Source organism: Coffea arabica, chromosome 2c (genome assembly GCF_036785885.1).
Source record: "Coffea arabica cultivar ET-39 chromosome 2c, Coffea Arabica ET-39 HiFi, whole genome shotgun sequence".
In the NCBI taxonomy this organism is placed as follows: Eukaryota; Viridiplantae; Streptophyta; class Magnoliopsida; order Gentianales; family Rubiaceae; genus Coffea; species Coffea arabica.
The window spans coordinates 13,917,082-13,932,249 of NC_092312.1; the positions used below are offsets into that span (position 1 = coordinate 13,917,082).

Genomic DNA, 15,168 nt, shown 5'->3' on the forward strand with positions numbered 1-15,168 from the left:
CATAGTGCAATCCTCTAAGAAGGGATGGAATGGGCAATGAATGTACTAGTAAAAGTCCAGAAACAAGATTAGACGAAAGTTCTGGGTTCTCTCCAAGAGTGAACAGTAATGAAGGTATGCTAGCTGTGAACAATGGTGACATTTTGTCGGGGCTACATGCAAAGTTGAGCACGGTTGAAGGCACTGTGGGGATGTTGAAAGTGATAATGATTTTGTCTCTTATTATTTGTTGTTTATCTCTAGTTATTGCTGCTTATAGAAAATAGTAGTTTGGTTAGTGGCAGTATAATGATGTACTAAATAATGTAATGATTTTAGTTTATGAAAAAATTCCAAATTTTGTCATGATTTGTATTCCTGTCTGAAAGAAAGATAATAATCATACAACCTGTTTAGTCATGAACCAACTGTCATGACCACAATCTAATATGATAATATGATAACCACAATCCAATATATAGCAATACAAAACCAACTGTAATTTAGATAGTCATAATATGATAACCACAATCCAATATATAGCAATACAAAAAAGAGCAATAATGCCAATAATGTCATTACAAAAAAGAGCATCACTTACAAAATATGTTAATCCATTATACAATGTCATTACAAAATATGCCAATAATGTCATTACAAAAAAGAGCATCCTGATCCTAATTTTTCTTAAATCTTTTGGATCGAGAACTGGAGTTGTTATCAGTAACTGCAGCAGTGCTGCTTTGCTGAGATACTTGATGCACTGGTGCTTCTCTGGTTGGGGCTGAAGTGGAAGCTGTTATTGCCCCTCGCTGGGTATTGCTTGCTGGAGCCTGCAACCAGAGTCAAAAATTTATTGCTGGAATAATTATCAAGAGTACATAGTCCAAGAAAAATTCAAGTACTTAAATGTACCTTATACAACTTGGATTTGGGATGAGGAGGTTCCTTACAAGTTCTCCTATTATGGCCAGTTTTTAAACATCTCTTACAGTATACTGGCAACCCCTTTTTGGAAGCTCTTTGTGGATCTCTCGGTTCATCCGGACCTCTTCTTCTAAGTTTTTTAGGTCTCCCAGGTTGTTTCTTCACAAATGGTGGATTTAACAGCTGCATTCCACTATCAATCCAGTGTTCTTTGGATGGAACAGCTCCAATGCTATAAGCATATGCCCTCAAGTATGCCTCTTTACTATAGCACTCATCGACATAGTTTTCAACCTTCATCCGCATGCTTTGAATGGCAGAAATAGCATGCACACATGGAATTCCAGTCAACTGGAATGCACCACATGAACAGCTTCTATGTTGCAAGTTCACGACGGAGGTTCTGTTGAAACCATCAACCTCAAATGATTCAATACCATCAAATATAGTAATACAATGTCTGCTCTTCTCTATACTTTTGGCTAGCTTCTCAATAATGTTTGGACACAATCTGCCTCCATATGACTCCATGCCTTGCCTCTTCAATGTCAATCGTTGCATTAGCTTTCTTCTGAAAAATTCAAGAAGAGTCACAATTGGCTCGTCTCTTGCTTTTAAAATGTAGTTGTTGAAACTCTCATTCAAATTGTTGACTGAAATATCAGTCTTAGCAGCCATTCCATAATGTGCTCTAGACCACAAGTGATATGGCAGCCTTTTTAACCAACCAGCAGCAGTAAGGTTCTCTCCATTTTGTGGCTGAGCTATCTCCAAAGCATTCAATGCTCTCTTGAAATCATCACCATTAGTTGCTGATGCAGTAGCCCAAAACAATTCTCTCAATTCACTGTCTTTGAACTTTGCCTTAAAATTCTCAAACAGATGCCTAAGGCAAAATCTGTGTTCTGCACCAGGAAATAGCTCCTCTATAGCATGTACCAGTCCTTTTTGCCTGTCAGAAATGAAGGTATAAGGCACTACATTGCCCCTTCCAATATGAGTAATCAGTTCCTTCAAAAACCAAGTCCAGCTATTATAGTTTTCTGCTTCAACAATGGCAATGGCTATGGGAAACATATTGTCATTCCCATCCCTTCCAAGTGCTGCTAACAGCTGACCTCCAAAGGGCCCCTTCAAAAAGCAACCATCTAGGCCAATGATTGGTCTACAACCTGCAAGAAAGCCCTTTTTAAGAGCACCTAAACCATAGAATAACCTTTGAAATGTTGCCCTTTCCTCAATAGACCTCCTGTCTATTTGTATAGCTATATGACTGTCTGGATTTGACTGTCTAACCGTGGCAGCATAATCCCACAGCTGTTCATATTGCTCCATATCACAACCTTTGATTGCCTCCCTGGCCTTCCTCTTAGTCCTGTATGCTTTTTTGCCACTTATATTAACCATGAATCTTCTTCTGGCATCATTAATAATGCCATCCAAGCTGCAATTAGGGTCATCTCGAACCTTCTCTTGAAACTTTCTGCTCAGATAAGTTGAGGTTGCATGCTTGTTAGTGTACTCTCTGCCGCAATGGTGCTCTCCCTTTAGTGTTTTGATCTGAAAAGTGTCAGTTCTATTAATTCTGCTTGCATGAATCCTCCAAGAACATCCTTTTGCACATTTGGCAGTTATCCTCCAACTGTCATTGTTGATATATAAAACTTCGTATCCCTCTCTAATGTTCCATTCCACAAGTGCTTCTCTAAATTTTGTAAAATGAGTGAATTTCTTTCCAACCTTTAATTCAAAATTTGGCTTGTTAAACTCCACTGAAGCATTGAAATATGAGTAGTCAGGCCCATTTTCATCACCAGAATATAGGAAGTCTTCATCTGCAGTCACAGGTTCATTCCATTCCTCACTGTCAGGGCCAATAGGTTGGTCTCCTCCATGTTGATGTTGTGCTGTGGACTCCTCACCCTGTGCTTCCTCATATTGTTGCTGCTGCTTATTCAAGTCTTCAGTTTGTTGATGCTGTGCTGTAGACTCCTCACCTTGTCGTTGCTGATGTTGTTGCTGCTGCTCATTCAAGTCTTCAGTTTGCTGATGTTGTGCTGTAGACTCCTCACCTTGTGGTTGCTGATGTTGTTGCTGCTGCTCATTCAAGTCACCAATTTGCTGATTTGTTTGAAGTACAGTTGAACCAGCAGTTGCAAAGATATCCTCATCTTCTGCAAATTCTAGACCCTCTCTCAACCAATCCGGATCAGGTTCTTCGTTTCCATCACTGTGGTGCTGCTGTTCATTGTTGACTTGATTCTTCTCAAGTGAGGTTCTGTCAAAGTCACAATGTTGTTCATTGTTGACTTGATTGGTCTCAACAGAGGTTCTGGTTGTTTGCTGAAATAATTTTCTGACAGTTTTTCTAGCTGCTCTCTTCACAGGTTGCACCACAGTTTGTCTCTTCCTTGATGGAGTTTTACCACCCTTTCTTCTGTTTTTCTTAGTTGGTTCGAAGGGATTTTGTGTGCCATCATTAGTTTCTACAGCAGTTGGGCCATCTAAATCATTTTCTTGCCCTCTTGTATCACCAATATATGGTTCAAAACCAGTCAGATCAACAGGATTTTGTGAAGCTCCAGCACCTTTTCTAGTCAGATCTGAATTTAGCTCTGAAGAACCTTCATTGTACGGTAAAGCAAGTGGACCATCATTCGTCACTCTTTCGAATAAGAGCTTACCATCTGGTGAAATAATTTTGAGAGGCGTCTGACCTGCCTCTACATATATATGCATAAAAGGAAGCCCTTCATAACAGGTATTCAACAATTCTATGTCCACATCATCATTTATTGGGATAACACCTACATCCACATCATGGTCTGGAATGGAATACCAAAATTTTGCACATGCCGCTTCTTTTTCAATTTTGGAGTATAGGTTGAATAATAAAAATGTTGATAACTCATCAGGGTCGCAATTGTGAAACACTCTCACTGAATCACTTGTATACCTAATATTGGGATGATGTATAAACTGCCCACCATAGTGCATGTGGATATCCACTGTCCTAAAAGGATCTGACATGGTCCCCAACCTACATTATTTAATCAACACTTTTAGAATTCAAATATAGATTAATAAACTATATTAAGCTACATCACACTTTCAGATTATAAGAACAATTAGTTATAACAACAATCAAATTATTAAGTGAAATCTGATTTGTAGTCAAATCCAAACCCGACACATATTATTTCCTCCTGACATCAACCACATACTCCAAAAAAGACCCACATTCTCCAAAAAAGACCCACATTCTCCAAAAAAGACCGACATTCTTCAAAAAAAGCTAAAAAAGTTAAGATCTTTACATTTTTAAACCCCATTTTCTCTGATAAATCACCTAAATATGGGCCACCAACTATAAAAATGACAGATATGGGGTAATGTAGAAAAGGAATAAACAAATTGGAAAAGGATTACAAATCCTAAACATTAAATGGACTGAATATTGAACAATAAGTTCTGATTCTTACCTAGAAATGTCGAACAAGCTTCACGATCAGATTTCCCCACCAATCTGTCTTTCCCTTCTTCGCAACCGAATGCAGCTTCACGATCAGATACAACCACCAATCTGTCACTCCATTCTTCGCAATAGAATGCACCCACGGCTTTTTCAGCTCAGATTCACGATATTTCAGCAACAATTTAGTATACAAATCCCTTGTCTTAGGGTTTTTTTTCTTACACAGGATGAACGAGAAAAGAGTCAATTGTTCATTCTCTCTCTCTCTCTATTATAAATGAGGGTATTTTGGGTATTCGACCTGCAGCCGGTAACTCAACCGGTTAAAAAGTCTATTTCCACTTCAGTTATGAAGTTTAGGGCGTTTATGTGTATGTTTCTAAACGATAGGGGGGTTCCGTGTCTTTTCGCAAAACCATAGGGGAGTTCCGTGTATTTTTCCCTTTTTTTTTTCTAATTTCAGCTAAAATGCAAAAAAGAGTTGGGCTATTACCAGCAAAAGTCTTAATGTTTCTAGCTTAATACGGATGCAGCAGCTTCAGCCAAAATGGTCAGGACCGGTCTGGGGATAGTTGCAAGGAATTGGCATGGAGAACTAGTGAAAGCTCAAGGGATGGTGGAAGGAGAAGAGGGGAAGCTGCCACAGAGGAATCATTAGCAATCCGAAGTGCACTGGAAATGGCTCAAGTTGCAGGATGGGCAAATATAGAAGTCCAGTCAGACTGCAAAAATGTAGTGAGCTCTATTAATGCGGGTAATGTTGAGGACCGTAAGTTACAAACAATCCTAGAGGACATTGAGACCCTTAAGAATAGCATTGACAGTTGCCTATTCTCTTTTGTTCCCAGAACTGCGAATAGGCATAGTCATGCAATGGCTCAGTTTGCAACCAAGGTGATTAGAAACATTAATTGGGACACTTCTTTCCCAGCATGGCTAACTGATCTAGCTAGGAAAGATATGGGGGTAGTTACCCCTTTTTGTAATTAACTCTTGTATTTTCAAGTGTTAATATCTATAAAATGTTATCGTTTGTTTAAAAAAAAAAAAAAAAAAAAAAAGAGGGTCATGATCTGTATTCTACTTAAAAGACATTTTCCACTTGGTCCAGCCCATCTTGAGTAAATTCAAAAACTTTTTTGATGTTGAAGTATATTGAGCGTAGCCCTACACATTGATGCCGATTGCACAAGTTGGTTGACTCAACTAGTTAAGGCCCAACCTTCATAGCTACAAATTTTTTTTTTTTTGTGGGTTGCGACATAGGTTTAATCATATTGTAGTAGGATTATTCATTTGATGCATAATATTTAAAACAACTTAATTCATTGTTTCGCATTTTCTAACTCACAACTGAAGTGGTCTGGAGGGATCCCATGCGAGGCCATACCAAAGAGATACTCTGTAAATCATATTATATACTTAGTTCCACTATACATTTAGTTAATGCAAAACGATTTTTTTTTTTTTAAGTACTGCTTGTTTTCAAATACAGGTTCAAAAAGGCAAAAATGTTCAAATTGGCCTTACCCGACCATAGCTTAGAGTATAAAAGTGTATCAGGGATTTAACTTCGGCCTTGACAGTGACAAAGAATATACTAGGCCAAACTGTGAGCTTCTATAATTGAAAGGATTCGAGCTTTCCAGAGTCCTATTAGAAAAGGTTAAATGATTTCTTGCTTTGGTTGGTGTGATTAATGAACCCCTAACAGATTACGCATTTAAATAAATAACGATTATGTGATAATGGTTGCAACCCAAAGTGGAATGAATTAACAAACGGGACGCTAACTAGTTATGAAGATTGTCATGAAAAAAACTAAATTGAGAAACGCTAACTAGTTTGAAGGACTGAATTGAGAAAAGAACTAAAGATTGTCATGAAACAGAACTATGCAAATGCAGTTTTTCCTCTGGATGCCTTTCAAATGACAGCTAAGAAAATGAACTTAAAATTGGGCACATACAAATAGATTTTTAGAGACTAGAAAAAAAAAAAAAAACTTTGGCATACTTAATGTGGATAATATAACTTATTTTGCTTCATGTTTCAAATCTTGGCATCATCCTGCAACAGAGGACATTGGAAAGATTATTTGAGTGGAACAAACTTGATTAGTTATATTAAGTAAAAGAACGTACTCTCATGCCGAGAGATTCGGAAAAGACTCAAGTTGACGTTTTATCTTTTGAAGTACCGCCACAACATCCTTCATATTAGTCCGATCTCGCGGGCATTCAGCACAGCAACTCAAAGCCAATTTGAAGATCACTGAAATACACTCCAATTTCTCATTGAAATGCTCATCTTGCCGCCCAAGTAAGTTTGCATCTATAACCTGAGTTGTTGCATTAGGCAGAGATTCTTCAATCCAACTCTTCAGGCTCAAACCATCTTTGAACATTTCGTCACTAGGCTTCATTCTTGAAAAGGTTTCCATCAAAACTATGCCAAAACTATACACATCAACTCTCGTTGACACCTGCCCTTCAAGTCCATACTCTGTGATATGAAAGGCAATACATCACGCTTAAAGTGAAAAAAAATAGAAAACTTGGAAGATTGACATATAATTCACGTAAAAAACGGATAAAAAAGCAACTAAAAAGAAGTCAAACAAGCCAAACCTGGTGCCAAGTATCCAAGCGTTGCAAGTGTCTTGGTATGCAGAACACTATTTTCTTCATCCAAAAACTTTGCCATACCAAAATCACTCACATGAGCAACCATACTTTCATCGAGCAATATGTTGTCAGGTTTCAGATCGCAGTGAACCACTGGTGTTGTATAACTAAAATGGAGATATTCCAATGCGGAAGCAACATCCATCATTATGCTTATCCTTTGCAGCAGATCCAGGCGATGGTTGTGGGAGTACAACCATTTCTCAAGGCTCCCATTGGACTTATAATCAAGCACCAAGGCTTTAAAGTCCAAGTTAGAGCAGCTACCAATCACTTTGGTTAGGTTTCTATGGCGAAGGTTGCGTAGAACTTCACACTCTGTATCAAAACTCCCGGAAGTAACTTCTGCTAGTAAAGTGAAAACTTTCACAGCTACAACTGTCCCATCCATCAAAATACCCTTATATACAGATCCAAAACTCCCTTTGCCAAGCAAATTGCTTTCATCATAACCATTGGTTGCTTGCACAAGTTCATAGTATGAAATCATTTTTGGCAATCCCATGGGCAACAAATCAGTGTTTCTTGAAATCCCATCCTTTCTTCGGCATCTTAAAAGTAAAATTGCAGCAGTTGTAAGAGCAATTGTTGTTGCTGCAATACCTGATAGAATGCCTAGCATATGAAATACTTTCTTTTGACTCGATTTGTGAATCCGAGGAGAAGGACATGGAGGAACATGAAACCTCTGAGCGCCACACAAGTCATCATTAGACATGAATGATTCATATGTGAAGTTCTCAAAAGGACCACTAGAGGGAATTTCTCCTCTTAAGCGGTTGAAAGAAAGATTAATGTGTTTGAGATATAAAAGTGTCTCCAAGGACTTTGGTATTAGACCTGATAGATTATTATTGGATAGATCCAAAAATTCCAAGCTTAACATCTGACTGAGAGAGTCTGGAACAGGTCCCTGAAGTTTATTTTGTGCTAATGAAAGCGTTGCTAATCTTTGCAAGCCTCCTAAGGAACTTGGAATATTCCCATTAAGCTGATTTCCTGACAAATCTAATAGTGTTACTACCTTCAGATTTCCAGTTTCGTAAGGTAGTGAGCCACTCAAGGAATTATACGACAGGTACAACGTCAAGAGATCAGTGAGGTTCCACAAGCTACCAGGTATGCTTGAGTTTAATAAGTTCCCAGCAAAGTCAATTTCTCTCAGGGAACTAATATTATTTAAGCACGATGGCATTGACCCACGAAACTGGTTTTGCCCCAGATAGATTTGGTACAATCTCTTTAACTTGCAAATGCAATCTGGAATTGAACCACTTAATTGATTAGCACTCAAATCCAAACCTTGAAGATTTTGCAAGTATTCCATTGTGCTCGGAACGGGCCCACTCAGGTGATTTCCATATAGACTCAAAATCATTAGGCTGCTCAAATTCCCAATTGCATCGGGAATGCTTCCCTTGATTCTGCAACCATATGCATAGAATCCCTCCATAGAAGTCGAGAGATTCCCAACTGATATTGGAAGAAAACCGTGCAGCGGATTTTCAGCAAAAGCTAATTTTTTCAGATACTTGCAATTTATTAAGTAACTGATAAAGCTCAATTCTCTCGATGACGGTTCAGTTGTCAAATGATTATCATCGAGACCCAAATCTGTTAGAAGTCTTAGGTTTCCAAGAGAGTTTGGAACTGGACCGCTGAATCTATTTTCCATCAACTCTAAAATAGTCAGCTTAGACGCATTTGAGATTGACGCTGGTATCACTCCATCCAACTCATTCGAAGAGAGATAAAGCTCTTCAAAGTTGATCAATCCATAACCCATGGATGACGGAAGCCTTCCAGAAAGCGTATTGTTTGATAGGTCCAGTACTTGCAGTGTCGAGATGTTGAATATTTGGGCTGGTATGGATCCAGTTAGGCTATTGGAGCCCAAATCAAGTTCTTCAAGATGCTTTAGGCGGCCAAGCTCGTGCGGAATGCTACCTAGTGGGTGGGTTACCACGTTTACAAATGTTAGTGCATGCTACGGATTAATTTACTCATGTTAGAATGTTTTAAAGAATTTACTTAAAACCTTCATCCTCATTACAAGGAATTGCATTTTGTTTTTTGGATAAAATACTTTCACAACAACCAAGAGATATTTAAGTCAATAGGGTTTGAAGACAATAGAAAGGCAAATTGGCATATGTAATCAACATGGAATTGTTTTTTCTTTCAGATAAATGCATATATTTTTGCAGATTAATATGCTTAAAAATTACAAACATGATAAAATCTAGAAAAAACCATATAAAAAGATTCAAGCTTATATATATATATAACTTCACACAAAATTAAAAAAAAAAATAAAAGAGGGAAGCCTAAGCTTTGGTAGTTGGCTGAGGTGACTGTGTCATTCATATTTTGATTATTACGTCTGGAAATGTTATACGGTCTTTTTTACTACCACATATGTTTAATAAGAAAATTCTTTGTATTCTTCTTTAGTTACCGAAAGTGTTACCAACTATTTTTTCAGGTTTGATAAATAATTACCTTTATGTTATTCTATAATTTTGGGTACCTCCGGATTTCCTTCATACAAGCCTTCAAATTACTAATCAATGTATTATTTAATTGTTTGAGAATATATAACTAGTAATATGTAGCTTTTTTTTTTCTAATTTCAGCTAAAATGCAAAAAGAGTTGGGCTATTACCAGCAAAAGTAATAGTCTCCAATGACGAAATATTGAATACCCCCAATGGCAAAGGGCAGGAAATCTGACTGTTAAATGTTGATGTTCACTATCTTCAATTTGTTTAGATTCCGAATCTCTATTAGAATTGTCCCTCGTAGAGAATTGATGTTTCTAGCTTTGGTGACATGAGATTAATTAGCTTTGAAATATTTATTCTAAGATGTAAAACAAAGTTACATTAGATTACGAACTTTGTAATGCATACCAAGGTCAATTGATACTTATTAATACACGCGACTTATTATGTAAATGCCTCTTTACACTTAGTCAAATTTCCCTAAATGACAATTAAAACATGGAGCATATAGTTACATGCACATTTATATGATATCTGCTCAAATTCAAGAGCTAGGATGGTACCAATCAAATTGTTCCGGCGAAGATATAGTCGCTTGAGCGCCGTCAAGTTCCCAAATCCTTCCGGTATCACTCCAATCAAATTGTTGTCACCAAAATATAGTTCCTGGAGTGCCGTCAAGTTCCCAACTTCTTCCGGCATCACTCCACTAAAGTTGTTGTATGACAACCCCAGTACACGAAGCTTTGAACATTTGGACAAGGATGCTGGTATCATGCCACTTAATTTGTTACGGGAAAGGTCAAGCCATGAGAGTCCTTGAAGACGGGCACATATGCTGGATGAAAGACTACCAGACAGGCTATTACCTTGAAAAGCAATCATTTCCAATGCGGAAATATTGAACATCAGCAATGGCAAAGAACCTGAAAGCTGATTATAGTGCAGGACTATTTGCTTCAACTTGTTTAATTTCCCAATCTCCACTGGTATTGCTCCTTGTAGAGAATTAAACTTCAGACTCAATGTCTCTAGCTTTGACATGTTGGAGATAGAGGGTGGGATATAGCCGGTAAAGCTATTGTTCTTCAGAGAAAATTGTCGGAGTTGTTGGAAGGAACCAACCCAAGAGGGAATATTTCCGCTAAGCATGTTAATGCCTAAACTAAGGACTCGTAACCTGGACAGACGAATCAATTCATGGGGAAGTTCTCCGTAAAAGTTGTTCCCACTCATGTCGAGGGACATGAGAAAGGAGAGATTGCCCAGTTGTGGAGAAATGGTGCCAGTAAGACCCAAGTTGGAGATATTCAAGGCAGTGACTCTGCGGTGGCGGGAGCCGCAAGTGACTCCTCTCCAGTCACAAACTGAGGAAGTAGCCGACCAGTTGCTTGCTAAGATTTCGTGAGGATCCCAAGTGATTTTAGCTTTCAATGAAAGAAGGGCTGATTGATCAGTGGATATGTTGGGGGCGGTCGTGGCTAAGCAAGATAAGAGAGAACCTAGCAAGAAGAGTCCAAAGGGAAAATACAAGTGAGATAATTTCTTCATGATTATACTTTCAGTTTTCCCCTAAGGGATACCTTTATGGTGGGAACCTGCCTATGGTAGGAAGACGGAGACGTTAAATTGTTGTACGGCGCGTGGAAAGGAAATCTACGAGAACCGTTTGCGGATGCAATCAAAAAATACACTGACTTTCGTATGAGTTGGGGCAGGAAGTGTTTTTGCATGTTAAAATCAGAGGCATTTATGTATTTGTAAATGTACCCATTACGACCGGAAAAATGTTGCAAATGCCTTGGACAAAAAATGTACATAAAGAAGGTACCGAAATTTTAAGAAATAATAAATGATTATCGCACACGCATGGGGGATAATAATTTGGAAGAAGGAAAAGTGGAAGTAAACGAAAGGATTCAAGCCTTCATTATATTTATATACATATATAAATTTAGTGACCAAGTGTTTAGCTTAAGCATCCGGAAAATGGTTCCATGACTATCGTTATGGTAAAAAAAACTTATTGTAATAGGTTATAATAAATTTAACAACCATTTGATTACCTGTTGAATTTATCCACTTGAATAGGATTATGCGTAAAAATAAGGAAGTAAGTTTGTCATCTAAAATAGTAAGTTAACGTAATAAACTAGTAATTTTTGCAGCCCAAAACGTGAATTGAAAGTATTACGAAACATACTTTTTAAAGAGATAAATTGCAATTTTTATCCTCAATATACTTTTGAGGGAATAAGTTTATTCGAAATAATAGTATGTTTTTATACATAAATAATCATTTTTACTTATAACATAGTAAATTTCATTAATGACAAAAACATGCTTATTTATGGCAAAAATTCTCTATTATGCTTAAAAAACTTATGCCAAGCCCATATTTTATTGTTATTTAAAATAACACTAAAATGTTTTATTAATGATTAAAACTGAGTACCTTACTTAGTAAGTAATGTTAATATACTTGTATAAATACTTGATCATATGTGAAAAAATTAGTATTTTTGAAATTTATACATAATTAAATTTTTTCTGTTGCAGTTTTTAAAAAAAGTAAGCGAAAATTTTTTTGCGCAGAGCACCAAAATCCACAAGTCAAAATAGTTGGTTTGAAAGGAAAAGATACAGCTGAATAGCATTGTTTAAAGCACCAAATAAATAGATGTAAAATGCTGGTTAAAAACTGGTACTTTGACATATAATAAAGGAAAGTCATAAAAATCAGGCCATTTATGGAAAAAGTTTTCATTAATAAAAATTCCAACTCTTCACGGCTTTCTTACCAGTCCTCCAAAGCATGAGCAAAGTGCCAATAATTGAAATAGTAATTTTTTCAATTTATACAGAATTAATTTATTTTTTGCAAATTTAAAAAAAAATTGAAATTTTTTTTATCAAAAAGCACATAAGTCAAAAGGATTGGTCTAAAAGAGAAAGGAATAGCATATATGTACAGTACTTATATTTCACGTTCGAAGGACTACAGTGTTGTTTTTGACAATACCCCGAAAAATATGTAATGCAAACGAAATCGATTCTTCATTAGTTAAAATACCAAATCTGTGATTGTGTTTTAACTGTTATCCATTGGTATTCTAAAGTATCATTTTTTCATCCAATACCACCTCTTTAACACCCATTTTTCCTTAAAAATTTTATTTATTGGATGAAAAAATAAACCTTTTATGCAACAAAACACTAGCTCTTTGTAGCTTTCCTCCATTATAAGAACAGAGTACCCATTTTTTCATAAAAAAATTTATTTATCAGATAAGATAAAAATTAACCCATTTTTCAATAAAACACTAGTTATTTATGGTTTTCGTCCATTATAAGAACATAGTACCCATTTATAAACAAAAAAAATTATTTATCAAATAAAATAAAAATAAACTTATTTTCCAATAAAACATTAACTCTTTATGATTTTCCTCCATTATAATAACAGAGTATCCATTTTTGCATAAATAAAATTTATTTATCGGCTAAACTAAAATTAAATCCATTTTTCAATAAAACACTAGCTCTTTATGACTTTTCTCCATTATAAGAACAAAGTACCATAACAAAATTTGTGGATTAATTAAAATAAAAATAAATCTATTTTTCAATAAAACACTATCTCTTTGTGACTTTCCTCCATAATAAGAATACAGTACCTACCTTTCCATTAAAAAGTGTATTTATCGAATAAAATAAAAATAAACCCGTTTTCTAATAAAACACTAGCTCTTTATGACTTTTTTCCATTATAAGAACAAATAACCCATTTTCACATAAAAGAATTTATTGGATAAAATAAAAATAAATCCATTTTTCAATATAGCATCAGCTACTTATGGTTTTCCTCCATAAATTATCTATTTTCATACGTTAATTTATTAGTTAGATAAAATCAGAATGAATTAGGTTGAACAACAAATTACCCTTTACGATGAAATTGAAATACAGAAAAGTAATCCATAGCAAGTTTTAACTCCATTTCCAATACAAAAATATGCTACAAATTCTTTTGGCAAACGCAAGACACCTCATTCATAAAGTCTCAAGAAATCTTTCCAACCATTATGCAAAAGTAACTTATTCATTCTAAATTTTTAGCATCAATTTGATTATCAGTTGGACGTATCCACCTGAATAGGATAATATGTATTTTCTGAGCCGGGACACGAGACATAATAGGAATTAAACTTGCATTAATGTAAACCTAACAAAATGAGAAAAATAGCATAACAATTAATACAATAATAAGAATAACAAAATTGGTATAACAAAATTAGTTTAGTCTACAAATTTATTTTTTTCTGCAGATAGTTTACGAATATGACATTCAACCACTAAAAAAAAGACATATATATCTGTCTATATGTATTGCAGTGAGAATTTTAGATAAGGAGCTTTTCAAATTGTCTAAAGTTCGAATACTATTTATTACAATTTTACATTTCTAAAATTAAGAAATGTTTATCTCACAACTAATCCTTTAACTGCTCGTACAAATCCTATAATCGTGCTCATGTTTTTCCCACATTTTCCCCACTAACCAATAAAATTAAAACTCTCGAATTTTAACTAACAGATAATAACCAACTATATCAAATTAATATCTGTAAATTCCAATTAACATCTCACATTTACTGCTGACTTTACTGATAGTATTAACTAACAGTTATTACTGACATTCACATCTCATACTTACCACATTACTCATAGTAATAACTAACTGTTAATTTAAGATATTCGCAACAGCGAAAGTCACATATCCAAAATTTAGGAGCATGTTGAAATTATAATTTTCACAATTCAATGTATTTTACTGCCACAATATAGTTTACTCTCAGAATCATTCACAAAACTGCTGCACACTAATCCAATTGACCCATTTAATTTGGCATCATATAAATTCAATACAGTGAAAAAATTACGTATCATACATTTTTTCACTAAGGATAAATCTCAGTTACAAATATTTCAGTCAGTGACAAAGCCAAGATTTTTTTTTCTAGAAAGGTTAAAATAGGTACTCAGTTTTTATAATGGAAAAAAGTCATAAAGAGTTAGTGTTTTATTGAACAATGGATTTATTTTTATTTCATCCGATAAATAGATTTGTTTATGCAAAAATGGGTACTCTGTTCTTATAATGGCGGAAAGCCATAAAAATCTAGTGTTTTATTGAAAAATCAAATTTTCATGTATTTTATCCGACAAATAAATTGGTTTATGGGAAAATTGGTGTTAAAGAGGTGGAATTTTTCTAGAGGGGCTGAAATGGGTACTCTATTTTTATAATGGAGGAAAGCCATAAAGAGTTAGTGTTTTATTGAACAATTGATTTATTTTTATTTCATCCGATAAATAAATTTGTTTATGCAAAAATGGGTACTCTGTTCTTATAATGGAGGAAAGCCATAAATAGCTACTGTTCTATTCAAAACCGAATTTTCATGTATTTTATCCGATAAATAAATTGGTTTATGGGAAAATTGGTGTTAAAGAGGTGAAATTTTATGGAAAAATGATACTTTATGATACCAATGGATAACAGTTACAACACAATTACAGATTTGACATTTTA

General features: G+C 35.3%; 2 protein-coding genes across 3 annotated transcripts; both read right to left on the reverse strand.

Moving 5' to 3' along the window:
- Nucleotides 1-544: 544 nt before the first annotated feature.
- Nucleotides 545-4,036, reverse strand: LOC140035055 (uncharacterized). The gene is made up of 2 exons (XM_072074487.1): nucleotides 895-4,036; nucleotides 545-812 (listed from the first exon to the last, which is right to left on the reverse strand). Exons 1-2 carry the CDS (start codon nucleotides 3,934-3,936, stop codon nucleotides 657-659), a joined length of 3,198 nt encoding a protein of 1,065 aa, XP_071930588.1. The 5' UTR covers nucleotides 3,937-4,036; the 3' UTR covers nucleotides 545-656.
- Nucleotides 4,037-6,222: 2,186 nt separating this feature from the next.
- LOC113723953 (uncharacterized) lies at nucleotides 6,223-11,154 on the reverse strand. Of its 2 annotated transcripts, XM_072074486.1 has the most exons (4): nucleotides 10,136-11,154; nucleotides 7,012-9,015; nucleotides 6,526-6,886; nucleotides 6,223-6,451 (listed from the first exon to the last, which is right to left on the reverse strand). In XM_072074486.1, the coding sequence occupies exons 1-3, from the start codon at nucleotides 11,121-11,123 to the stop codon at nucleotides 6,528-6,530; spliced, it is 3,351 nt and encodes a 1,116-aa protein (XP_071930587.1). In that variant the 5' UTR covers nucleotides 11,124-11,154; the 3' UTR covers nucleotides 6,223-6,451; nucleotides 6,526-6,527. The 2 variants fall into 2 exon arrangements, with proteins under 2 accessions (XP_071930587.1, XP_071930586.1); XM_072074485.1 differs by having other exon boundaries at nucleotides 6,223-6,886.
- Between the last annotated feature and the right edge of the window lie 4,014 nt (nucleotides 11,155-15,168).